The 25688-nt window shown below is 40.1% G+C and overlaps 1 protein-coding gene across 2 annotated transcripts; it reads right to left on the bottom strand.

Annotated features, from left to right (window-relative positions):
• Positions 1–1498: 1498 nt before the first annotated feature.
• Positions 1499–21173, bottom strand: LOC311043521 (golgin subfamily A member 7-like). 2 transcript variants are annotated; one of them, XM_084054813.1, is made up of 6 exons: positions 21124–21173; positions 19075–19200; positions 10621–10773; positions 9083–9184; positions 7345–7397; positions 1499–3205 (listed from the first exon to the last, which is right to left on the bottom strand). In XM_084054813.1, exons 1-5 carry the CDS (start codon positions 21130–21132, stop codon positions 7356–7358), a joined length of 432 nt encoding a protein of 143 aa, XP_083910939.1. In that variant the 5' UTR covers positions 21133–21173; the 3' UTR covers positions 1499–3205; positions 7345–7355. The 2 variants fall into 2 exon arrangements, with proteins under 2 accessions (XP_083910939.1, XP_083910938.1); XM_084054812.1 differs by having other exon boundaries at positions 1499–3208.
• Between the last annotated feature and the right edge of the window lie 4515 nt (positions 21174–25688).

Genomic DNA, 25688 nt, shown 5'->3' on the forward strand with positions numbered 1-25688 from the left:
CCGAAACGAAACCGAAACGAAAGTTAAATCCGAAAAAATCACTAAGTGTAGAGGCCAAAATCGTCCCCCCAAAAACTGGACATTTAAAGGCAGGCCGTTACGCCTAGTAACCTCATTCATACTTTAAAATGTTCATCTTACTGTGGACATGTTTGCCTGAAAAGGGATCTTTGAAATGTCTCATTGTTTTAGAATAGTACTCCTTTAAAAGTTCAGAGATTTATAATGGAGGTCGATGGAAGATGTTGGGACCTCAAAAAAATACTTTCACCTAGAAACTCCATTCACAGTTCAAAAATTCCACCTTACTGTGGGCATGCATCCTTGAGATGTTTTACTTTGAAATGATTTGTAGTTTTTGAAATATTTAACTAATTAACAATGCATTGTCAATGGCAATGGACATTTAAAGGGGGAAAAGTACAAACTTTGGCTTTTACCTTTCATTGAAGACCACGCAAGTGAACAAGGCCAGCAAGAATCACTGTGGTGCAGTGGTTTAGATACAGGGCTTGTAACCGGAAGGTTCCCAGTTCAAAACCAACTTGGACATTTTTCCAACTTTTACCTGACTGATTTTGGGACCTCAGAAAATACTTTCACCTAGAAACTCCATTCCCAAAATTCCACCTTACTGTGGGCATGCATCCTTGAGATGTTTTACTTTGAAATGATTTGTAGTTTTTGAAATATTTAACTTTAAGCGCCCAATGCATTGTCAATGGCAATGGACATTTAAAGGGGGAAAAGTACAAACTTTGGCAGGCTACTAGTCCTAAATGTTTTAGTTAAGAGGTAGTTGAATACAGCTTGTTTTCACCAAAAACGTTTTTCTTAGATTCAGAGTTATGAGCATTTTAGTGAAAGAAACACGTTTAGAGACATAAAAATAATTTCAAAAGTGTTTGACATTTATTTTGCGCCTTCATTGACATCAGTCATGTAAACAATACTTGTTTATAAAAAATAAAAAATAAACTGCTTTTGAGTGTACATTTATAGCTGTTTCACTCCAAAGTGCAAGCTTATTTCAGCTCATTTCAAACAAAAAATGTCAACTCAAGTTATATACATCAAATAATAAATAATAATAATAATTCAAAGTTGAAAGTGAGCTCTTCAGTGGTTCTCAACCTGTGGGCTATTCCCGATCCACAGGTTGAGAAACACTGAAGCAGTGATGTCAAAACCTGCAAATTGTAAAGGGTGCCAGGTACTTTGCTTGAGAAACAAGCAACCAGGTCTATGAAAACAAAGTAAGACATGTGTTGTGTACTATGACTATGTCGATCTGAAATTGACTAATAGTCCACACAGCAGTTTATCATATAATATTATAAAACATATTAGGAAAATAGACGATCTACAAGCTCAGAGGTTGTGAGCGAGCTTGTAGATCGGCTATTTTCGCGGCAAACACTGTGTGTGTGTGTGTGTGTGTGTGTGTGTGTGTGTGTGTGTGTGTGTGTGAGGAGACCAGCTAAAATCTGAAATTAACCCTTTAAATCTTGACATTGGGTCAAAACAGTGAGACAAGGAAAAGCAGCCATGATGATGTAAAAGATGTACACATTAGTTTATTACCGAACAATTTCAAGGTTAAGAAACAGTTTGCAATCAAAATAAAAAAAATAACATAGAAATGTTACCGCAATTTATCAAACCCAATATAAAACAAAAAAAAAACTAAACATAAAATGGCCAAAGCAAATACAAATGTGTAATCCTAAATAAAAAATTAAAAAAAAGAGAAAGAAAACAAAATCTAGGGGGAAAAAAATATTTACATAATGAAAACAGTTAGCGTTCAGATAATAAACATTCCATGGAATATATATTTGGAACATATGTAATCATGGTCTTATTTAATCAGTAATGAACATTTCAAAAAGACATTCTGTTAACAGAGCACATTCATTAGACATCCTATCTGGATCCAGCTAATTCTATCATTTTACTATGTTGAAAATGCTGGAAGGATTCAATAACAAACGGAGGTTCTCAAAGTCAGGTGCTTTGGCCACACTTTACTTTACTATGGCCATGTTCCAGAGTTTAACCAGAGTAACTACCCTGTGGGAAAGTAATATTTATAATATATATTATAATAATACTTATACAATAACTTAATGGATGTAATTTGTGCTTAATGCTATTGTAATTTGTGTTACCACTTACATTTGCGCTCACAGCCTTGTACACCCATTATGTTTTAGTCATTTACCTGATAACATGTGTCCAGGGTGATTTATAATTGGTGAGTGGCTCAAAACACTTTAACAGAACACATTGCTTTGGAGGTTTGGTTTCCAAATCAAGATCTTATACATTTCTCCCTGTTAAATACTTCTGATGTAGACCAATGTGAAGGTTAATACTCAGGTTAAGGTCACTCTATGGTAAAGTGTTACCGATTCTTTATAATACAGTCAACCAACATCTTCCAGAGAGGGAAGTCAAGAAAATCCTCATTTTCAGACGTTGTTGTTTGACTTAACCTATAAGCAACTGAAAATCATAACATGAATCCACTTGGAGACTTAACCCATTAAGACCGGGGACGCATCTGTGTCATTTTAGATTTATTTGGCTATTCAAAAATAGCAGATCTACAAGCTCGTAGTGCGGCACCGAGTGCCGCGCTACGTGCTTGTAGATCTGCATTTTTTGAAAAATCGTGAGCATTTGTAACTCAAATCTTTGCTTCGATCTGGGGGTCCCTGGAACTAAATATTTTGAGATGGGGGTCGGCGGCCTCAGGTCTTAATGGGTTAACAAAGGCAATGTTCAAAGCCAATACAGGCAATATCGACTAACAAGAGCACTTCTTTTGATTTCTTCAGTCAAATGTATCCTACAGTATGAGTGTTATATATATATACAGTATATGTGTAGAAAACTTGGTTCAATCCAAGACCAGTAGTCACCAAACACTATGCATGGCACAGCTAACCAAACTTATCTGATAGAGCATCATAGATATAACATGCAAAATACAAAGATTTAAGTTAATAATACAAATAGATTTAAGTTACACAACAGAGGAAACAATTATACTGTATACTGTACATACATGAGTTAGCTGGGGTGAGCGGGTATATTTGGGGGGGAGGATTGTTTGAGACGCAGTTGTAAGGATTTGGGATCTTTGTCTTCCGGGGGAGGTAGTAGATCCCCCTGAAGACCCTCTGATAAAGACTGGCACCTGCTGAGGAAACATGATACAGAGAAGACGGAGCATTTTATAACACAGGGGTCACACTTTAGCCATCATCACCAATAGGCCCGTCACAATTATTACGTCACCGTCTAATCGCAATTATTTTATATAATCACAATTATCTTTGTAATCGTCATAATCAATTCCATGTTAAAAAATGTCATATATTTTCAAAACATCACACCCAGTGTGAAGTGGGCGGTGTGGTCACAGTGGTCATCACAGTGATGGAAGTTCACTTAAAGAAAAGTAATATTTCTGAAGTGTGTGGTGCCATTTATTAACAATAAACAATGGTTGGTCCACAATGGGTGATTCACTTAAAAAAAAACATAAATGTGTTTTTTTTAAAGTGCATAGTCCTATTTATAGGGCTATGCACATGTGTCATGTGTTCACTAGCCAATCACAGTCCTGAATAGGGGTTGGGGGGGTACAATGGTGGCCAATCACGGTGCAGGGTTAGGGGGGTGCAATGGTGGCCAGTGATTTGCATTGAATGTGCAGGGTTAGGCGGGTACAATGGTGGCCAATCACAGTGCAGCGAATGTCGATGTCCAAACCTCACATATAGGGGTGGTTGCACCGCCCAAAAAAAATTCAAAAATAGTGGAAATAGCAGATCTATAAGCTCAAAAAGCTCGATGCGACGCGTTTTGAGCTTATAGATCGGCTATTTCCACTATTAATGTTTATTTTTAAGTATAAAGTAATTAAATATGTTTTATTTGTCATATCTGCCCTGTGCAACTTTTGTTTACAAAAGCTAAAAGCCAAACAGAAATGTAACTTTTATTCATAATGTTCCATTCCTTTTTGACGACAGAAACACAATTAAATCGTTAATGGCAATTATTTGAGTGATAATTAATCGTCAACTTAAATTTGTAATCGTGACAGCCCTAATCACCAACATACAAATGTATTACAACAAAACTGGAATGACATTTCGGTTACAGCCGGCTACCTATGTAAATGTGCTATTTTGGAAAATGTTTCTTAGATTTGTATGTTTTGTTCCTCCCTCTGTTTACTCTTTCACACTCTCTCCCTATATTTGCACTGGAAGCGATGCAAGTTGACTCCACTGAGTGTGTGTTTGTTTTGTGTGATTTATTGGCAAAGTCCATCCCAGAGGTGGGAGAGAAGGTATCCTCCAAATGCTGCTCTGACTGGTTGCCACAACGTCCATCACATTGCTGGGAAAGTCACAAAGTATGGAAACACTAGGCAACAGGGGATGTAGTGTTAGACAGCGGCTTTACAAGCCTGCTGTAACAATCAGGTGGCCTACAACTGCAGGAATGAACCTCTTAGGATTACACAGCAGCATATAGTACCTGTTTGCGATAAAGATGGCTGTGTCTTTATCCAAAAATGTTAACATAAAATCGTATATCCGTAACATCGAGTTATTTTTACTCTCGTCATCTGTGTCTTGGGCGTGTACTTCTACAAGTGCTTTCTTCATCTTTGAGCAAGAACGTTTTCATCGTCATTGAAAGTTGTCAAACAAGCAGTTCCATTTGGCTGCGCTTTCAAGTTGGAGCAGACAAAAGTTGGCAAAGAACCCATGACATTGCACAGTAGCTGAACAGTTTAGCTCCCAATATCTCATACATGCACAGCAAAATTGCCAGCCGGCTTAAAGACTTGATCTATATGAAAATGAGCAGCTGATTACATTCCGCCTGCACTTTCTGCAACATCCCCACTGACAGCGGACACTCGCCCCGTGCGTAGTCTATTTTATGGCTTCCACACAGGCAGGTGGTTGTGGATTGGTACAGAGGAAGCCAAAGCATTGACATTGTATGATCTTGCCCAATTTCCATTTCCCTTTGGGCTAATACATTCATCATGAATATCTTAAATGAGTTAGCAGCAGGTAGGGGCTCACTGTCTTGCATTTCAGAAAGAAAGAAAAACTTTTGTCTGTCCACGTGTCGTGTCGTCCACACGTTGCCTGTTCAGGAAATCAGATGATTTCTGTGCTTTGGAAAAACTGTGCGGTGCGCAAATGATCAGTTTTCCTTGTGACCTTGAAGCCCTGGCCCCTGTGCCGTTAATATTCCTGTGACCTTTCCATAATAGGACAATCTCTACAACCACTTTGGATACCCTGCCTGCCTGCCACTGGCTCAAATAAACAGAACAGGTCTGTTTTCCCCCCACAGAGCTAGCTGTCTGTCTGGCGGCTGATCCATCACACTCTTCAGCCCCTCGCTTGGTCCTAGGAGACATCTAGACAAACAGAACAGTCCTCCCGAGCCAAAAGGGCCTTCAGCCAAGACGGGAGGGGGGCTCACGGCACAGAGGTGAGGGAAGGGGAAAGTTAAGAAGAACAAGGAGATGAGCTAGCGGGACAAAGCAGCTTCAGCCCTTACTAGTACTGATTAAGTGTATGAATGCACAGACACTGCCTGCCCACTGCGGTTTCGCCTTCTTCTGACCATGGCCACGTTCCAAAGCACTACTCTCTCAGCAGCTACTTATAAAAAGAGACGGTTTACATTCCTCGCTGAGAAATGTATATGTATAGAGAGGCACTGGGCAGGAATTTCAAATGAGGAAATGTGCTTGTTTGATAGACGGCCCCCCTGTCTTATCCGTCTGCAGGGGTCTATGGTCTTAAAAATGTTGGCCAAACATAACATTCCCCATAGGTAAAATATTTATGGATAAAAGACTTACTTTGGCGTCGACCATAGCGCCTGTGCTATGATGCAGAGCTCATCACGTGTCAGATTTCTTTTTTAATTAACATTACTTATTTATTCAACACCTGCACAGTGTAATACATACACAAGCAGGAGAGCATATCCGGAGGTCTTAATGGGAAAATGATGTTCTTTGTCACATGAAATGAGTTACACCGGTGGAAAAGATGAGATTCAACAGCAGTGAGAGGATTTATGGAAGGATATGTGGTGCTCCAGAGGCTAAAACCTTAATCTGTCTGCCATGGAATTTATTTTTAAGGGAATCTTCAATGTATGAAATTCAGCCATGGTTGAGTTGTTGCATTGGGCAGAATCAAATGGATTTTAACGAGCTAATGAAAGGAATACAGCAGGAAAAGTAAATAAAAGCTGCAGAAGAATATGATGTGTTCTCGGTGCTTTATCAATAGAATGGTTTAATACAGCAAGGGTTCTTGGACTGAGTTGACCAAAAACAAAAATCTGTGAAACCCCATTTTTGTCTTGTTAGGTCTTTTCTCCATCATTGCATTTTGGCAGATGCATCTCATTCACTCCCTTTCTGAAACAGCTGTAGTGTGGAGCAGAGCTGCACATATTGCAAATATTAATGTCAGGTTTATGCAAGGACTGTCAACAACTGACTCCAACCCAAAACAGCGAAAAATCTCGATACATAAAACCTTGCTTTTTCTATGACTGTCAGCGACATTCAATTTATTTTTGTCATAGCAGTTCACACATCAAGTGTCATGGTGGCGACCAGTCAACAACTGAAAACTACAGGTCACCTCTGATGGTGATGGATGATACAAGCCGTTCACATTACAATATGTGTGAATCAAACACAATCAATATGTCTTAACATTGTTATGGACTTTTTCTAAACTTACACAAATTAGCAATATATCTCAATGTAATATACATGTAGGCCTGTATTTACTGATGTCACACTACTGAATGTGCAAAATATTATCTCAGATAAAAATAGCAACAACTAGAAAAGAGCGCTCCTCGGAGCGCAGGTCTCCACCAGGCCGTGTGGAATGGAATGGAATCTGAAAGATCTGACTGATCACATGACTCCAGAGATAACGTGTGCCAAGTTGTGAGAGATTTTGACAAAATGTGTAGGAGTAGTAGCAAAAGGTGTATTTTGAAGAAAACGTGAAATGGCAGAAATTTTGTCCTGGCACAAACGACCAGGGCCTACAGTATATGGGGAGTAGCGTTATGATCCAAGCTATCCAGGGGGGAAATATTTTGACTGTGGGGTTCAAGAGTTAGAGGCAAAAACGTGAAGTGGGCTGTTAGAGTGCCACCATGTGGACCCATGGTGGAGGTTCTTCCCTCGCCTACTGGAAGTGTGCGTGACTGAAATGACTGATGATTAAAAATACTTCCATAAGTAATTAAACTCACCAATGAGGCTTTTATCTTCCCAAGCTCCTGTCTTCAAAGACGGTGATCTCAATCTTCATTAACATCTAGTTAAGGAACAATATCTGACACGATTGTTTTCGAATCAATTCATGGGAAGGGTTTTGTGTTAAAAATGGAAAGATTTGGGTTTTTACAAAATAAACCGCTTCAAATGTAAATGTAAACAGAAAATGAAAATACATTTAGTCTCTCAGACCAGTTCCATAACAGACATTCAGATGGTGGTGGTTAAGAGATCATCAGACATGCAGAAATAGTCATCGGTCAGACTTCTCTATTGAATCGACAGGGGAGGTGTGTGTGTGTGTGTTGTGGTTGGGGCTAAACAACGGCACAAGTGTGACATTCTTGTCAATCTCTGCACTCCCCACCCCCCCCAACCTGCTCTCATGCCAAAGTCAGCGGAGCAACAGCTTGGCCGTGTCAAAGACATAATCCAGGTCAGTTGTACAAATGAAAACCATCATACTCCAATAGAGAGAAAAGAGAGAATGGCCCTCAGCTGCAAACGATTTCGATCATATTTTCCTTTTCTTTTTTTCACCATTTCTAATCCACCAGTTACAATTAATTAGAATGTTGAGTCACCCATGACCCTCCCCCACACAAACTCTTGGAAAAACCGAGCTGTTTTGCACGGCCGCTGGTTTTACACAGATGCTATGGATTACATACACAACTTTTATCTGGTGGTTATTACGGTGCATCCCTACATTTCCTGTAAGCTGACCATCAATGCTGCTTCCCATTTACTGCCAGCAGGTCCAGAAAAAGGGCAATAGAGAGGGTATGTGGATAGTTGCAATAAGCTCCATGGCCCATTTGATTTGTTAGGCATTAGGACCACTGAAACACGCAGACTGCAATAGTGCATCTCTGTGCGAGATTTGTATATATATATTTATCAAAATATTTTCTATTACTGGCATCAATAGCATCCTGTTGCAAAATAAGTCCGTCTGTCAGAGGGACCATGTGAATATTGGTTAGAAAATATCCCCTGGACCATTCCCCAAATTCTTAAATTTTTAATGTCAACTGTAAAACCTTGTAAAAACCTCTTTCTTCGTCGTTTTATCAAATTCCTACAAACTGACAGCCAATATAACAGCTTCTTCTAGCTCATCGTTATGTCTAACACATCAAAACAAATTGGGATTAATGTGCGATATCCATCCATGAACTATTTAAGTGATTTGGTGTAGTAGGGCATTTGTTTGAGCAATAATTTCATATGCCCTTTCTTTCCCCATCACATGACAATCTCATTTACTATATATTATGCTCCAGTCTTGGATAAGAATTGTAGCTTTTCTTCCTCAGCTCTTCTTTATTTGTCTCGTGCCTATCTGACATACACAGCCATTTGTTAGACCACATTGTTAGATTCAACATCAGTTGTCAAGGCATACAGACATCCCTCTATCATCACGCTTCATTGTTGGCTGCTTGTAATTGTTGAGTGTGTATGATTTCAAGCTTATCCTAATGTTGTAAACAAAAGTGTGCTCTGAATGATACTGTCAGCACATCAACCACAAGAGTCATTTAAGATGTGACTGTTAGCAGTTAGAACCAAATCCGCTTTGAAAAGGCTTTATAGTTAAAGCTAGAGGGAAAACTCCAACTCTTTCGACACACCTTGATGCTGTTGAGAAACTGATTTTCCTTATAAAGGAAGGTTTTCCTGGCTACAAAACACATAAGGTAAGGATACAACTCTGAGTCCTCTTTCAATGGGATCAGTGAGCAGGAGACCTCGTGGGGCGTAGATCTTGTCGTTCTGCTCCTGAATGTACTTTGCAATCTTCTTCAAAACCTGAAAGCACACAGGAATAACAGTTACAAATATTATAACTTACATCTTTTAAATACTATCAGGAGGCTCTAACATTATGAGATTCTCAGCTGAATACTGAAGCGGAGTGCTTGCTTCCCAGCATTGGGTCCGCACGACTCGCCTTGAGTCCTGGTCTGTGTTTTCCGACTTTGCATTCTTGCATAATACAATACAAATACTAATAATTATTTACAAATGCTTTTTTGATCCTGGTCTGGCTCTGTGCAGGATACGTCTTTGACATACTTCTACACAGACGGACAAACACAATTACACTAATATATAGCACGTTAGCTAGTCTTCAATATCTTGCAGCAGTGGGACGTTCTGGGAACTCTTCATACCTGGGATCAAACTCGCATACCATTGGCTAAAAGGCCGCCTCCATAAAACAACCAGCCAGCCTGCTGCATTCTTGATTTTTTTTTCTTTTTGCCAGGAGCTGAATAGTCGACTCCAGCGAATCTTTGGCTTGGCAAAGACCAGCTAATTCAAATCACCAGACTTTATAAGGGTCTCGTAAAACCGCGAACCAAGCCAAACTGTTTTTCATCCTCGATTACTCCTGTCCACTCCAATACAAATCCCCTGGATAGGAGAAGCCTACTGACATACTGATTCATTTACATTCCGTGTGGGTTGGGCTTAAGAGAGGGGTTTGCCAGAGGTTGAGGAGGTATATAAATCATACACATTTTGCAAGCTTTTACAGAGGATCATAAAGCTGTTGATTTACGGCCAAGCTGCATGGATCCACTCAGCAACAACATGGCTTCTTAGGGTTTGAACCCACTTCAATAATCTCCAATGTGGCTTGTAGACACATTTGTTGATGGGTCTATGTATAAATGTAGTCAATCCACAATAGCCTTTTTTTTCCTCTGTGTGTCTTTCTCACAGTTTTCTGAAAAAACGTATGTTTCTATATCAGTGGTGATGTATTTGGCCGCCGACCCCCATCTCAAAATGTATTGTTCCAGGGACCCGCAGAAGCAAAGAATAGAGTTAAAAATGTTCGCTAAACAATATATATTCAAAGATATGCACACATTTTCACAATTTTTCAAAAATAGCAGATCTACAAGCTCGTAGGGCGGCACTCGGTGCCACGCTACAAGCTTGTATATCTGCTATTTTTGAATAGCCAAAGTGTAAAATAATGCTTTTTAGCTCAAATGAAAAAGTGACACAGATGCGTTCCAGGTCTTAATGGGTTAAGACACTGGGGTGAGAGAATGACTGTGTGCGAATCAGTGAAAGACAGGAAGAGAGGGAGACCAAAATGTTAAGATAGAGGATGAAACAGACATGGTGGGATTATTGAAAGAAATGCAGCCTACGTCTTCAAAAGCCACGTATTATAAGCAGAATTGAATAAGATATCAATTCAGAATTGAGACAGTGCAATCTCCCACCTTCTCATAATGGGTCTCCATACAGAGGAAGATGGTGTAGGCAGTGAGGCAGGCCAGGCAGCCCTCCAAGTACGACTGACCACCAAGCTTTTCTGCTTCAGCGTACAGGTTATTCAGTGTCCTCACCGTCTCTTCAAACTGCTGCTTGTCAATCTGAAAAAAACACACAAGAAAAGCAATCTGAATATAAAGCAACCCAGATCATTCATTAACATATGCCCCCCACACACACACAAATTGGTAAGAATGGTGCAACTAAAGGTTACATGTTATATCCATTGGTGGCTTTGAAAGCACTCTGCTCAGCGCACACACACACACACACACACACACACACACACACACACACACACACACACACACACACACACACACACACACACACACACACACACACACACACACACACACACACACACACACACACACACACACACACACACACACACACACACACACACACACACACGCAGTCATACACACGCAGTCATACAAGTGGTATAGATTTTACATTATCTGCTACTTATTAGAGGTTCATCCCCAAAGGGCTGAGTGAAATGTTATTGTTTTTGTATTCATTTTTCATCTCCTTCTGTCACGGATTTGCTAATTCCTGTGAGACGGTAAATGGTATCGACATGAATATTTTCACCAAGGTTGGAAGTTATGTGCATGACTTGCACAACACATATGAGCCCAATCCTTTGATTTAATCAGTTTGGGCCCTATGATTGATATTTTACTTTGAAAACATCACAACTCCTACACCTTGATTTACACAAAGCTTGCTACAGACATCCCTCTATCATCACGCTACAAATGTTGCCTCAAGAACTACAAAATTCGGTCTGGCTATATTTTCCACTATTTTGAATTATTTTGAAAAACTGATTTTGTGTGTATCAATATTGGACCAAGCTTATCAAAACTGACAGATACAGCTGCTGGTTGATATTGATATCTTATTCTTCTCCAATGAACTTCAAAATGGCCTGGCTCAGCACATACAGTACATAGACCAAAGCCAACAACTGCCAATCACAAGACTGGATATGTCTAAAGAACCTGAAAAAAATCCTGAAAAGTTCCCTGAAATCTATTGGTGTCCCAAAGACTTACAGACCCACATTTGGACCCCTGGTATACATAGACCCACCCACACACACACGGCACCCCTTCTTCTTGTATTATTTATATATTTTATGCATTATAGGCCATAAAGTGACTTTTCGTTCCCACATCTGGGCTCTACTTTTTCAATGCATTTTTGAATAGATTACACCCCCTGTTGACTTTAGTTTAAAAGTTCTCCCCAAAATATCCTGCAGTTTTTTTGTCACAAGCTATAAATGTATATAAATGTGAATAACCAAAACAGTGTGTAGGGATTTAATGCATTAATATTCCTTTTGACAACACAAAATCTCTCTCAAACTGTTATGTATACTGTACTGTAGTGTACTGTAGTGTACCTAAGAGACAAGTAATGGTGCATTAGTACAAATTTACTAAAGCTTAAAAAAAACCCTGCTTTAACTTGAATGACTGCCACCCCCAAAAATCTTCTTTGAATTTACCAAACCTGCCTACCGATGATGTCACTAGGCAGGTTTATGAACTGTTCACAGCCCTCTGAGATTCAGACTGAAATTCTGACAAAAATCATCTTATAATGAGCATTAGTGAGGACCAATTATATGAAAATAGCTGCAAATGGGTGAAGTGTCCATGCTGGTTTGAACTTTAAACCCCCAAAACGCTGCTTTGCAGCTATATTCTCTTATTCATTTGCATTCTTCCCCAATGCCCTGGCAATCCACCCATTATATTTTGATTTATCTTTTATATAAGTGGACATTTAGCCCTCAAGGTTAGCGCAACAGGAAAAGCCATGGTGTCACCAAAATGAGAAGCGTTCATCTGTCAGGAAGCATGAAGCAATTTCGATGGCAAACCAGCCAATAATTTTAGAACCAAAAGTGTTGGATAGACCGACAAGACAATGCCATCCTTAGATTCCTGTCACCACTAACAGGACTAAAAACTGATCCTGGGACAGTCATTCTGCTAAAGGTAATGTTCGGAAATGGAGGGAAATTACATTTAAAAAAAAGTATCACTTTGGAATATTCTATATAGATTTTATTCTGAGAATTCAATTTTAAAATAGGGTTGCACAAATCTATTGGGCACATGTGTCAATAACATTTGTTTAAATTGGTACAGTACTTAGTGCAGTGCCCGACCATTATCAGAGTACTTGGAGAGGCAAGTCTATGACATCAGTCATCTCCACAGTTGGGTATGAAATGCCCCCCACCCCCCCCCAACCCACTCGCACACACTTTGTGTTTTATTCTGAGGTTGCGTGCTATAAAAGTGCTCTTTAAATTGTTAAGAATCAATCATCATTAATCAATGTTATTCTGATTATAAGGGTTTCAGTATCAGCAATTCATTTTTATGTTGGTGCTTTGTTTGATGGCCAGTGCCATAGAGGGCACTGCTCAAAATCTTAAATCTTCACCGTTCGGTATTTTGGACCAATCAGTAAATGAAGCGCCGTCTGATTTTATTCTGAAGATCAAATGGAAAATTATTCTGCAGATCAAATGGAAAATGCTCTAACAATGGAAAGTCCTCTAACAAACCCCAGATCACTTTTTTTTTCTCCCTCTGCTCTGGACCAACGAGTGGGTGAATTTTCCCAGACATGTAATTCATCAAGGCAGAGAGCTGCACCTCTTTCCAGAAATGGCAAAACAACTCTGAAATGAGAACGCCTCAGCTGTGTGATCTCTGTGTGCTTTCACTTAATACTTAGCTGGACACACACATGCTGAAGATTCACCGTGAGACCTTATCTCCTGACATGGACTCACCGTGTATTAACTCAACCCTATATCTGGGTGTTATCAAGACTTCTGATAGCATCAAGAACACAGTTATGAAAATGGGCTGGGTAAAACAATAAAAGCAGCCTTTCTCAAGCATTCCTCCCACGGAGGCAGGCAGGCTCCATGGATGTTTTAGGGCCTAGGGACTGCTGCTGGATGGACTCTGCCAGTTGTTTTGACTGGGGTTATCAACGCTATAGTCTCCACTATGCTCTCCACAGTGCACTCACTGAGACCCACTAAGAACATAAGAGATAAGAAGAGGAGAGGAGGGGAGGTAAACCTTTGGCTGGAGCCTGAAGCACAGATAAAGAGCCCTCGAAAAAAGTGTGTTAGGAGTTGCTGCAGTAGCCCGTTAATAAAGAATGTTGTACGCTGCTGTTTATTCAGACTATATGGACCCTATTTTTCCATGTTTTAAGTACCAGGTCTTATGACTTAACTTAAAGACCTGGAGGCGTGGCCAATGCTGTTTGGCCACTCAAAATAGTGAAAAAGCATTGGCCACGCCTCCAGGTCTTATGTTAAGTCATAAGACCTGGTACTTAACCCATTAAGACCGGGAACGCATCTGTGTCACTTTTAGATTTCTTTAGGCTATTCAATAGCAGATATACAAGCTCATAGCGCGGCACCGAGTGCCGCGCTATGAGCTTGTAGATCTGCTATTTTTGTAAAGAAAACATTTTTTTAATCGACCTCAGGTCTTAATGGGTTAAAAGACGCAAAAAATGGCCCTATATGTTATAGGAACACAGGCACATTGTCTACCTTGTCTACCTAGAGAGAGAGCGAGAGAGACCAGGAGTATGGAGTATAGATAGAAGTCTGTAGAGCTCACCAGCAGCCAGCTGGGCCTTTGGACTCCTGGATCCCTGAATGCTCTCTAACGCCTGACCCCCCATGTGCTGGAATAATGCAGCCGCAGCAACATGCTCCAGCCCAGTGGTCTGATATAGTGTTTTGATGCCTGCCTACACAACAGTGTTAATTTAACGCTGGAGATTTTTACTGGAATGGAACCAAAACGGGTCCATTTGGTCCCATTTGTACACTCTCAGAGTTAATGAACAACTCAGGAGTTGAGTGTGCACACTAGCACAGTGGTTCTCTAACTTTTTCATGTCAAGGACCCCCAAATTGACACTTATTAGCCCGCGGACGCCCATTTCAAAAGATATGCCAGGGACCCCCATAAGAGAAGATTTTTTTTTACGGCTCTAGCAGTAATTCTCAACCATTTTAATTTCAAGGACCCCCAGTTTGACATGCATTAGAGCTACAGACCCCCATTTAATGGCATTTCTATCACTTGGACCGCAATTTATATTGTAAAATCTATGTCAATTTAACTCTGAGAGTGTACAAATGGAACCAAATGGACCCGTTAGGGTCCATTTGGTTCCATTTGTACACTCTCAGAGTTACAGACCCATAAGGGTCCATTTGGTGCCTAATCTATCATTTAGCTGGGGACACCCTGGAACTCCCTCAAGGACCCCTGGGGTCCCCGGACCCCACTTTGAGAACCAATGCACTAGCAGCTTTTGTTCTACACGTTTTCTCAGCTGTGAGCATCTATATTCTGTTGTTCAATTATGTCCAATGCATGCATGACATTTGAACATTCCAAAAAATGCTGCGGCCATGATGAGTGAGAGATTACAGTGCAAAAGGGTAAACTAGGCCTCTGGATTTGAGCATATTCCTGGAGGAGTACATCTGCGCTATATTCACAAACTCCTCATAAATAGACATAAATAAGAAAGATGATGTCTATCTGTACACACTATGTAGAACTGGCAGATGCACTCAATTGGAATATGCTCCTTTGTTTACTGACAGTGTGTGGATTTGTTTTTTCTTTTTCCTTTACTTATATATTTCTGCCATTGCTAATCCCCGAGCAGAAACTGATTTAGTTTAATGTATTAAATCTGAACATGTGAATATTTCACACTATTATGCTACTCTAATAATACATTTTACAAATCTGTATATCTGAATGATCTTCAAAATTATTTTTGGGGTCAGATTCTCTCCTGGGGATCAATTAAGTTAATCTCATCCTGAGGGCTATACCTAGCCTGGTAAATCCTCCCAGTCGCGGAATTCATATTTCATTTTCATTCGGTCTGCTGAATGAAAATGAAATTGAATTCCGCGACCGCAAGGGTTTACCAGGCTAGACTATACCTACAAAAACAAAACATATTAGGCACACAGTAAGCCTAAAACAGTGTCATCCCATCACTGACACTAGTGTCATTGGTGAGATGTTACCCTCAGGAACATGCAGGCGGATGGATGGCCGAATCCCACCGAGACTTCATCCTCTCTGCTTTCCTTTATATCACCTAACCTTGGGATATAGGCTTCGTTCTACCAATGTAAATACGAGATTATGACACCCCCCTGCAGCTGCGACCTTTTCAGTGCATTTACTCACTGTAAAAATAAATAAGGATATGTACAGTACACTCTACCTCCGTTGAACTGACCTTCACAGTACCCTTGCACTGAATGTGAGGTCCAGTATGTTCTTATATTACACAACTCATATTATTCCGCACCAACGTCATCAAGACAAATTACTGTCCGTCTAGAAACTATGAGAGTAACAAAATTCTGTCTCAGCTAACTTAGTTTGTCTGGCAAAAGAAGCTGCCAAAAGCATTTTAAGATACAGAGTGCTTTCCCAGTTATTTGGGATTATTCTCCAAAGTATTAAAACAGAAAAGCACTACCAACAATAATAAATCAACAGCCCCAATTAATAATGATATGCAAGAATGTGCCGTTTCAACATGAAGACTACTGCAGGGATAGATAAGCCAAACAGCAGAAATGACATGTTAAAGTAGAAACAGATTGAAATAAAGATATATTTTATCGCTATAATAGTCCAGCAATAGTCCAGAGGAGGTGACATAAATAACAGGTCAGTAAAAAAAACAGGGGAAAAAGCCCACTTAACAGCTTGGCAACGTGCTGGCGCTGCATATCTGATAGTTTGCAGCGAATAATAAAAAGATATGTTGGAAACACTTTTTTATTATACGATACTGAAGCAGTTACCTCCCTTAGGAGAAAGCCCACTGTATTTCTCCAGCCATTTGGCATGTGTGTGTCTACACAAAGTACATCCTACAAGAAAAAACAGACAAAGACCACCCAATCTAGAGGGAAGCGCCATTAAACCACTAGGCTTAAGTGCTGCTAAACTGATCATTTCATGTGGCTACATGGGTTGCAAAAGCTGCCGCTGCTTTTTGTTCGATGAACTCTGAACCGATCACCCACCATGCACTTTCATGTGGCACCGAGTCTGTTCAGTCTCTCAGCGACCTGCTCTTCTTCCCCCCATGATCATTTACTGAAACCCCTGTCTGCTCGCAGTCATATGAGGACAGTCAGGACACAGTCCAGCAGTATTTTTCTCTCAAATTGACGTCTTTCAAAACGGTGGTGGGAGGAATTTGCGTTCCACATCTATGCTAATGTTATCGATACTAGTTACATTGTAGCACCAAAACTCTTCTTTGCCCGCTTTATTGTAATAAACCGTTGTGCTCTTTGAAAGAAACCAAGTTAAATTGAAATCTATATTAAGTTTGTTATTTTTCTCTACAAGTTGTACAGCAGGGGTCTTCAACGTTTTCAGGCCAAGGACCCCCTAGCTGAGAGAGAGATGAAGCAGGGACCCCCTCTATATTGTATAGAATTGTGTTTCAGAATTTTTTTTTGCTACTCTTTTTTTCCCTCTACAGCCATAGATCTTTGCCAAAAATAGCCGATCTACAAGCTCACAACGCCTCGCAGCGCAAGGCGTTGTGAGCTTGTAGATCTGCTATTTTTGTCTAAAGTTCTCCTCAGAAAAGGGATGCTAGGGTTCAAGTGGTTAAGGTAAAAAAATAAAAAATATCACACAAAGATTTGGCGGACCCCCTGTAGTAACTCTGATGACCCCCTAGGGGTCCCGGACCCCCTGTTGAAGACCCCTGTTCCAGTTGTGGAGGCCTATCATTGCAAAACAGAGGAAAAAACGCTGGCCTAGAACTTGTTACACAACTTGTTCCACAACACCTTGGGGATAGGATGTGCCCATTTGATAACCCCAACAACTTTAACAGACACTAGTTACTTCTTATCCTGTGTTATTGGTACCAGAACCTGGAAGAGTTTGGATGCACATAAGAATGACAAGCTCACTGGGACAGATCCACAAAGAATGTACAACATCACTGTGCTCTACTTAATGGCACTCTGTAGAGCACTTTAGAGTGCAGCAGGGCAGACCATCCCCTTGGACCAAAGTCATTGCACCAGGATTAGCTCTCCTCCAAACGCATACCTCCGACATGTCGGCACTGACTAGCAGACTGAGAGAAGTCTATATCACTTTGGTTTGGCAAAGCTGACTTCAAGCATACTTAAACTTCCACTGATACTGCCATGACATAAACTGTAGTAGGGACGGGCATGAAAAGTCGACTAGTCGAATAGTTTATCAGGAACATGTGTCAACTACCAGTTTACACTTAATAGAATCCATGATAGACATGTTGATCGTGAGACCACAAGCTTCTTGGCAATCAGAGCTCTACTCTGATTGCCACCCACGAGGTGAAACGCAAACGAAAGCCACGTGAAGTTGCAAGTTGGAACTTTTTCTGTGTTTTTGTGGTCATAATGTCATTATCTGCGGGGATGGACGATAAAAGAAAGTCGGCAAAAATGTAATCTGTGTCTGCAACATATTGAGTGCGCTCCTTCTTCAACTTAGCTTTGTGTGTGACTGAGAGCTTCACTCCAGAGGCTCGGTTGGGGCGGGGGAGGTGACTGACACACACGGCTAGTCTCAATGCCACGGTGAAAAGAGCATAAATGAGCATTGGGTCCAGTACGGGTCTAGTAGAGACCCGGCCAGACCGGTTCTAGTAAATTTGAATTATCCTTGGTCCTTTGGACCGGGTCCAGTTTTCCTCTGTGCCCCTTCGGGCCGGGTCCAATTATCCACGGGTCAGTTTCAGATCGGGTCCAATTATTTTAACCCGTGCTACCCTATAATCTAAATGGATTTTTAAAATCACCATCAAATGACCATAAATGAAGAAAGAGCCAGCACACTGCTCTTGCTCAGGCTGCAGCCGCAAGTAACTGCATTTGAGCTGAGTGGATGTGAGAATATTTCCTCTGCAAAGATTAATCACCATTAACCAGTGACCACAGATCTATGAACAGTTACGTTGTAATAATTTTAGATTAATTTATTCTTACATAACATGCTACAGATGTCTCTGCAATGTAGACATCTGTAGCGTGCTGTAGATGTCTCTAGACTCTCTACCACGCTAGCCTCGATCTCCAGGCTTGCAGACATCTGTGGCATATTGTAATTGCCTCTACGGTGCAGACATATAAAGCAAATTCTTCACAAGTCTGTAGAATGCTATGTACTGTATGTGTCTGTGCATGGCTGCATCACGCGTGTCTGTATCTAATGATGGATTGGCACAAACACACACAGAAACAGACAGACAGATATATATCTTACTCTGGTCTCCAGGTCAGAGGGGAACTTAATCTGGAACTGGCAGACGGTGCCGTTGGTGTAGTCTCTCTGGATGAAAACCTTAGCAGCAACAGTTGCCTGCTGCCGCATGTCCTGCAGGCTGTGAGTCTGTAACAAATAGATTCCATTTAATAGGGTAAGAGTTTCAAATTGTCCCTTTATAATGATAAACAGAACTTAGATGTTACAAATGTGTATTGATTGTTTTATTTCAACGCTTGACATGCAAAATAGAAAATAATATTTTCAGGGAAAGATATCAATACAATATTTGGCTGGTGGCTGGCTATTATTCAGATGTCCTGGAATAAAAATGTTGCTGGCAGACATCAATCATGAAAGGGAGGTGCTCACAGCGCACGCACATCCTTCCAAGTGCCCAGGTGTAAAAGTTCACATAAAAATAATAGGGACCACACACCGGTGATATGAACTCCACTGTTTTATTGCCTGTCAATGTTTTGATCAAGAGATCTTCTTCAGAAGATCTCTTGATCAAAACATTGACAGGCAATAAAACAGTGGAGCTTATAGTACACATAAAAGAAAATAAGGTTTGCATGCTGGTGGAATGAGCTCCACTATTGTATTGCGTGTCAACATTTCGATGAAGAGATCTCCATCAGTAATTCCTGTCCGATGAGGATCTCTTGATCAAATCATTGACACGCAATCTGAAACAGTGGGGATTATTTCACCATTATGTTCTTCTACGCTGGCATCAATCAGCCACCAGGGAAGAGAAATAGTTCTTTCTCTTTAATAAAATGTTCAGTACTTGACACCGGTCTAGAGCAGAGCATGTGTCACACAGCATCGGCAACAGCTGTTACTGTTTGAAACATAAATCAGGCGTAGTGTTTTGGGTTAAAGAACTTCAACAATCACTGATGTTAGAATAAACAGACAAAACCCCATAGCCTTTGAAATAATGAGAACACAATGATCAGTGCACTGCGACAGCCTGTAGGCTGCATTTTAAACTATTAGTGCGAGCTCAAAGATATTGTTGTCTGTTGCTGGAGCTGAAAGTTATTAAGAGTACTTAAAGCTATTGTTTGATTATAGCTTTGTGCTGGCAAACAGATTGGAATCAAAGTTCTCCAGGGTAACATTGTGGTTATGCAATGTACTAGCCCTACATAGCGACAAGTTTATGAATAACAAAGTTAATGGCACAGAAGTGCACATGCAATGCAACTTATAATTATAATATTTCTTCTATTATTATTATTATTTATTTTTTACTGGTGATCCAATGTAAAAAGAAATGTAGTAGATACTAGGGTCTGGGGATCTTAGTATAAATTGATTTTAAATTGGAATTGAAATTATTATAGCATTTAAGATCTCCAGACCTACTAAAAGTAATCACAGGGTTGTGTGGTATGTTCTTTCACACTGTTATAGCATAATATTCATGTATTTTAGTGGTTTCCTTCAAGTTCTGTGACTAGAGGGAAATACTAGAGCAGTGGTTCTCAAAGTGGGGTCCAGGGACCTTCTGGGGGCTACAAATGGATCCCATACAGCAGGTCTGTAACTCTGAGTGTACAAATGGAACCAAATGGACCAAATGGTTCCATTTGTACACTCTCAGAGTTATAGGGATTTTTGAAATTAAAAGGTTGGAGAACCACTGTACTAGAGCAAATATTAGCACACAAGGTAAGTTAGCCAGGCAGGCTAGTAGTAGAATAAATAACGTTACCACCATCTACGCTTCTTGTTCATAATATGTAAAGTCTGACCTCCACATTAATGCAACAATAACGGTATAACTGATGTGATATGACACGTAAGACTGACTATTGTTTTGTAATTGTCTTTTTAAACGTTGGCCAAGTTCCTTTAGCTGTTGAGCTAATGCTCGTCATAATTCCTTAGGTCGGTCTTTGAATCTATTCTATGGACAATGCATACATGCTGTAAAAATGACAAAGAGTCATTTGTTGTCTTGTTGGCTGTCTGTCCATCTATATGTGTTAAATGGTATTGTTACACATAGTGTTTGTATCTTTATTAACTCACCTCTGCCATGATGACAGCTTTCTGTTTATCTTCCGCTAGTGGGAAGAGTTGCCAGGTTTTGCGAAAGAAACAAGCAACTAGGTCTATGATTGATTGATTGATGTACTTTATTTAGTAAGACATGAGAACAACAGTAGGCTACATGGAAGTACAAATTCACAATACAAGGTCTATGAATACGAGCCCAAAAGAAGCGAGCCCTTCGCCCTTGCCAAACAAATCTTGGAAACAATTTTGATATTTTGACAACATAAATCTTGTATGGTGGGTCCCTGGCACAACATGTTTTCAGATGGAGGACCGCAGACAAATACATATTAATTTGAGGCTCCTTGACTCGAAAATGTTTGAGAAACACTGATTTAAACAACATTAGGAAACAAGCCAAAATAAGCAACTGCACTTTAGAAACAAGTCCAAAAAAACCGCAACCCACAACTAACCAATATTTACAAGCGACTTTACAGAAAAGGAAGCCAAAAGTCGCTTATAAAAAGCGGACATGGCAACGCTGGACCTAGCTTGTACTGCTGAGATATGTGTCCGGGGAAACAGGTCGTTGTTATCATGGGTTCCGGGTGTGAAATCTACTCATATTTTTTTTAGAGAGAGTTTCACATCCAAATTCCAATAACAGAACTAGATAGATAATTTACGCAGATAACGTAAAAGGTATACCACTTGGATGCCTGTGTGTGTGTGTGTGTGTGTGTGTGTGTGTGTGTGTGTGTGTGTGTGTGTGTGTGTGTGTGTGTGTGTGTGTGTGTGTGTGTGTGTGTGTGTGTGTGTGGGGTGGTGGGGGTGGGGGGGGGGGGGGGGGGCATGCTTGTGACATGCATAAAACACACATTGTCATGGACAAGTAGAAAAAGTGCTCATCGGAGCACAGGTCTCCGCCAGGTCAGGTAGGTTATAGTGGGCCAGCAATGTTGATGGAATATGAAGAATCGGACAGATCCATCTTGATCAAATGACTATAAACATCATGTGTACCAATCTGCGTGATGTTTGGACTAAATCTGTAGGAGTAAAATAAAACAATTGTGTTTTGCAAAAATCGGCCTCCTGGTGGCGCTATAATAGGACAATGTCAAAAGGGTGGCATTTGTTCCTCAATGTAGTACGAATGTGCGTGCATGATTTGAGGGATTTTGTTCAAAACAGGCCAACTTTAGATGTCAGTCTTAGCCAATCAGGATGGAATATGAAAAATCAAACAGATCCATCTTGATCACATATGACTATAGACAGCATGTGTACCGATGTGCGTGAAATGTGGATACAATCTTAAGGAGTATTTTTTTTTTTTTTTACATAAGTCGGCCTCCTGGTGGCACTATAAAAGGCAGATGTGAAAAATGCAGGGCAAAAGTTTTTCCTTGACCTTTAGGGAGTGTGAATCGGCCTGTTATAGCGCTACCATGAGGATGATTTGAAAATCTTCAAGTGGCATTTCTTCCTCAGCCTAGTGGGAATGTGCGTGCGTGCAAAATTTCACGGAAATTGCACGCTGCGTTCATCATTTGAGGCATTTTGTTCAAAACGGAGCACTCCTGCAAACTTTGGAAGCCAATCTTAGCCAAGCAAAATCTGAAAGACCTGTTTTGTTTAATGACTATAGAGATACTGTGTACCGATTTGCTGATGTTTGGACAAAATTAGTAGGAGTACTGTCAAAAAATCCTCCTGGTGGCGCTATAACAGACCCATGTGAAGAATTTGGGGCAGAGGTTCTGCTCTGGCATCCAGGGAGAGTGTGAGCAAAGTTTCGCTGCGACCAAACCAACAGTGCCGGAGATTAGCTGTCCACTTGCCTCGATCTCCAGGCTTTTATTTAGTTGTTTAGTTTTGCTAAAAAATAAAAGCCTGGAGGAGCGCGTCGGTGTACCGGGTACGGGAAGTGTTTAATGTCCCCAACCAACCAGAGTGCAGTGGGCGTCGCTCTTAATGTTGTGTTAACGGGGCGGGGGTTGACGGACAGATCGGTGAACGCCTTCGGCCTGGCGGAGACAATTAAATTAAGTTCTTATCTCTGTACTGAATACCATTAGTGTGCATTTGATAGCATTTACCAACACGTCCCATTACAGAGATGAACCGCCTTATCCAAGGCAGTTCAAGTCTTATTCATCAGACTGGTTAATGCGTGCAAAACAAATTGTCATGAAGTTCCACAAGGTTCAGTGCTGGGACCAAAGTTATTCACCTTATTCCTTTAGATTAGATTATTTATTTGGAAACATTGCATACATTTTCACGTTATGCAGATCCCCAATTATATTCATCAATAAAGCCAGATGAATCCAATCAGTTAACTAAACTTCAAGCATGTCTTATGTCATGAAGACATACAGTATAGTATGTATCTTCTACATTCAAAACTGAAGTTATTGTGCTTGACCCCAGACCAGTGGTGGAAAAAGTATTCAAATGTTTTACTTAAGTAAAAGTATCAATACTGCAATGCAGAAGTACTTCGTTACAAGTAAAAGTCCGGAATTCAAAATCTGCTTGAGTAAAATTACAAAAGTAGTGGCATCAAAATGTACTTGAAGTACCAAAAGTAAAAGTACTAAAAAGTTTGAAAATAGCAGATCTACAAGCTCACAACGCGTCGCATCGCGACGCGTTGTGAGCTTGTAGATCGGCTATTTTCAAATAGCCTAGGTATAAAATAGGACTAAAGTGGTTAATGTATGTTTTATAATATCATCGTTTATATCTGAAAAATAACTAGTAACTAAAGTTTTCAAATAATTGTAGTGGAGTAAAAGTACAATATTTGCCTCTGAGATATAGTGGAGTAGAAGTAAAAGTATTGGAAATTGGAAATACTCAAGTAAAGTACAAATACCTCAAAATTGTACTTAAGTACCGTACTTAAGTAAATGTACTTAGTTACTTTCCACCATTGGACACAATACATTAGCCTATCTAGGTATTGCCACTCCGACTTCCAGGTATTGCCACTCTGGCTTGCCACACTGTAAAGGAATCTGCAATGATCTTTGATTAGCATTATGTCCTTAAACTCCCACATGAAATACATTTCAAAGACCTTTATTTCACCTTCATAAAATTGCAAAAAGAATCAGGGGACATCCTGTCTCAAAAGATGCAGAAATAAAATAGCCCACGCTTTTGTTATCTACAGGCTGGATTCCATTACTTATAATCAGGCCACCACAACCACAACAACTCACTGAAGACTCTCCAGCTGATCTAGAATGCTATTCCATGTGTACCGACTAGGAAAAGAGATAATATTTCTCCCATGTTAGCTTCTCTGCACTGACTCCCTGTAAAACCAGAAGAAATTTTAAAATCTGTAGCCTATACTTCTCCTCACCTATAAAGACCTTAATGGACAGGCACCATGTCAAAAAGAGCTCATTGTACCCTGTGTTTTGATGTTTCAGGGTTTTTTAAAAATCGTCATCCTCTTGAATTGTAACATCATAATTCATACTGTTATGCAATGATGTTTTCTAATAAAACTTGAAACTTGAAATTAATAGGGTACAAAATGCTCTTTTTGAAATCATGGTGATATTGATATTATTGTGCAATAATAGAAAAAAGCTCTATAGCTCTATAACGCACCCACTACAACAGTATGCAGGCTCACTCGTGGTTAGAATCTACAAGAGTAGAATGAAAGCCTTACTTTTTGATGAGGGCTGGCGCAAGCTTGCCTTAATTATGCTTCTTAGACCACTGTTTCCCAAACAGTGGGTCAGGACCCAAATGTGGGTCGCAGACCAATTTTTATACCTCTTTATTTTTTGTTTCATACATTTTCTTTTGTATCATTAACATTTCAAAAGATTTTCAAAATGATTCCCCAAACAATCAATTTTTTTAAACGTTTTTTGACGTTTTAAATCCATTAATTGGGGAAAAAAATACTTTTAAGAAGTAGTGAAAATAGCATTGCGACGTGTTGAGAGCTTGTGGATCCCGGGGAGACATAAAATGTCTCTTTTGGGCCTCGAGCTAAAAAGCTTGGGAACCAGTGCCTTAAGTCCCCTACACACCAAGAAAAACTAAAAAATGTATCAGCTTTTATTTCAATGTAATCTCTATGCAAATCGGCTTTTTTATTTTTTATATCAGCTTTTTGAAGCTAAAATACAAAAGCTTGCTTTTTTTATGTTTAGCTTTTTGTGTATGCAGCTTTGGACAGCCGGAGGACACCGGAGCGGAGAAGACCAGTTAGCTGACCAGCCTCCTCGGACTGTGTGGAGCAGCCTTTTGAAAGTCGGGCTGAGGCTGACCAATTAGTGGTAAGTCCATTTTAATGACCAACTAAATTTGCATATATATATATACTTGGTTATTCTCTACACACTCATGGGAAGATGCAAAATAAGTTTCCTTTCTCATTAACAAATATCGTTTTGGACAAAAGAGTACTGGCAGATACATGCTGAACCTGTCATTGACATTTACTGCAGAGAGCAGTCAAGTTGCAGTCGGGTTGCAGTCACCAACTGGATGCAGCAGATTGGGGGCAAAAGTGGTCATCTAGTGACGATGCATAGTGTTTCCATTAGAAACCTACT

This window comes from Gymnoscopelus microlampas, assembly GCF_963454915.1.
Source record: "Gymnoscopelus microlampas genome assembly, chromosome: 4".
Lineage (NCBI taxonomy): Eukaryota > Metazoa > Chordata > Actinopteri > Myctophiformes > Myctophidae > Gymnoscopelus > Gymnoscopelus microlampas.